Source organism: Scardinius erythrophthalmus (assembly GCF_964197995.2).
Source record: "Scardinius erythrophthalmus genome assembly, chromosome: 2".
NCBI classification, from domain to species: Eukaryota; Metazoa; Chordata; class Actinopteri; order Cypriniformes; family Leuciscidae; genus Scardinius; species Scardinius erythrophthalmus.
In genome coordinates this window covers 68,835,015-68,837,514 of record NC_138222.1, presented here as the reverse complement: position 1 = coordinate 68,837,514, position 2,500 = coordinate 68,835,015, and the positions used below count along the sequence as shown (strand labels likewise).

The window sequence follows — 2,500 nt, the reverse complement described above, 5'->3', positions numbered from 1 at the left end:
ATGGGTAAGGTTAGGGGAAGCGGCTAGAGATTGCATTGTGTCAATGAATGTCCTCATAAAGACAGATGTACAAGAATGTGTGTGTGAGAATGTGTGAGAGTGTGTGTGTGAGAGTGAGTGTGTGTGTGAGTTTGAGTGAATGTGTGTGTAAGTGAGTGAGAATGTGTGTGAGTTTGAGTGAGAGTGTATGTGTGTGTGTGTGTGATAGAGAGATATGAGGAAAAGAACAAAACTCAATACAAAACAAGATTTTCACTTTGAAATGAATATTTGACTTGAAATCAGTTGAAATCATCCTGTAGTCTTAAAGTGTGTGTGTGTGTCTGTGTGTGTGTGTGTGTGTGTGTGTTTGTGTTCAGATCCGGAGGAATTCCTCAACCAGCTTTTCCTGCTTCTCCGGGTTGAACCACTTCTGAAGATCAGGTGATCATTTACATCCACATCCACCGTCTTTCTCTCTATTTACATAATCAATGCGCAGAATAAAGGGGCGGGGCCTGGTTGAGTTAGTTAGTAGTGTGTTAAACTGGCGGTTATGGTAAGGGGCGGGACATTTCCCAAACACGCTCAAAACGCTCGACCAATCACAACACACTGCTCCAGCCGACCAATCAGAGCACAGTGTGCTTTTCAGGAGGCGGGGCTTCATAGAGACAGGAAGTAAACAGAGCGTTACTGACAGACTGGGAAGAGAGGAGCCGCAACAATGGAGAATATGAGGAGAATAACCAACAAAACCTGTTCTAGTAGAGCCTGAACACATCAAGACTCTGTAAAAGATCTTTTTAAGAATGTTTAGATATTTGTGCTGGAAATAAGACAGAATTCTCTTTGAATGAATATGGGCCAGAAATTCTTAACAAGTTGCTTTCTAATAATAATAATAATAATAATAATAATAATAAAAAGTTTTATTAGAAATATTTAAAATATTAAAAATTTTAAAACAAGTTGAGTAGTTCATTAGAAAAGTTCATTAAAACAAGTACAAATAACTGCCAGTAGGGTAAAAAGATAGACTTAATTCAAAGTGAAAGCAAGTTTGTTGGCATATTGTTGCTCTCCTTTATCTTAATTTATGAGAAATTAAGTCCGTCTCAGAAAACAAAGACTTCAGTGTCATTGTACTTTTCCAGTAAATACATCTTTATTTTAAAATATTTTTCAAAATATTAAATTAAAAACATTATTAAACTAAAATATAGTACATTCATTTCATTGAAATAAAAAACCTTCTGAGCACCAGAGGGTTAAAGTGACAGCAGCCTAATCAAGATCTGCCGGAAAAACCTGACAAGCAATGTTTATTTTTATCTTTGTTCTACGGTATTTAATTATTTGTGCTATTGCTTTTAGTTTGATTGTTTTATCTTTTTTTATCAATAACTGGTTACTTGTCTTATGTTCATCATTTATATTAGTAGTTTTAGCTGTGGTATTGAAATTGGAATCGAGAATTGTGAAATTTCACCTTATTTATTTCAATACATGGGTCAAACACAAGATTTACGACAGTTTTAAGTTGGAAATGTAATTTTCAGGTCTATGCTCAAAAAAGTGAATAAATGGATTATAAATACAGTGTAAATATAATTTAGTAGCTTAAAATATAGTACATTAATTTCATTGAAATAAAGTTTAGTTCATTTTTGACTGAGACTCGAAGAGCACCAGTCCGTATACAGGAGATTCATCTGTGTGTGTGTGTGTGTGTGTGTGTGTGTGTGTGTGTGTGTGTGTGTGTGTGTGTGTGTGTGTGTGTGTGCAGGTCAGCGAGTCAGCAGCCACAGGAGTGTTTCCTCTATCAGCTGTTTCCTCCGTCGGTCTCGGCATCTCCTGCGTCTCCTCTTCTCTCCCCCGTGTCTCCGCTCGCGTCTCCGGCGCTCCAGCGAGTGGCAAACGTTCAGGCCCTGCTGGAGTCCTCCTTCATGCACTCCGGTCTCAAGCTCACAGAGGTGAGACACACACACACACACACACACACACACACTCACAGACACACTAACCCAACCCATAAACCTACCCATCACACACACACACACACACACACACACACACACACACACACACACACACACACACACACACACACACACACACTAACCCAACCCCTAAACCTACCCATCACACACACACACATACAAATACTAACCCAACCCCTAAACCTACCCATCACACACACACACACACACACACACACACACACACACACACACACACACACACACTAACCCGACCCCTAAACCTACCCATCACACACACACACACACACACACACACACTAACCCAACCCCTAAACCTACCCATCACACACACACACACACACACACACACACACACACACACACACACACTAACCCGACCCCTAAACCTACCCATCACACACACACACACACACACACACACTAACCCAACCCCTAAACCTACCCATCACACACACACACACACTAACCCAACCCCTAAACCTACCCATCACACACACACACACACACACACACAC

The 2,500-nt window shown here is 40.3% G+C and overlaps 1 protein-coding gene across 1 annotated transcript in view; it reads left to right on the top strand.

Moving 5' to 3' along the window:
- Window positions 1–2,500, top strand: part of cyld3 (cylindromatosis (turban tumor syndrome) 3) — a 35,810-nt gene that overhangs the window by 29,130 nt on the left and 4,180 nt on the right. Inside the window, exons 11-12 of the mRNA XM_081357285.1 lie at window positions 360–423; window positions 1,769–1,955. Coding sequence (XP_081213411.1) covers window positions 360–423; window positions 1,769–1,955 — 251 coding nt within the window. The remainder of the gene's footprint in view (window positions 1–359; window positions 424–1,768; window positions 1,956–2,500) is intronic.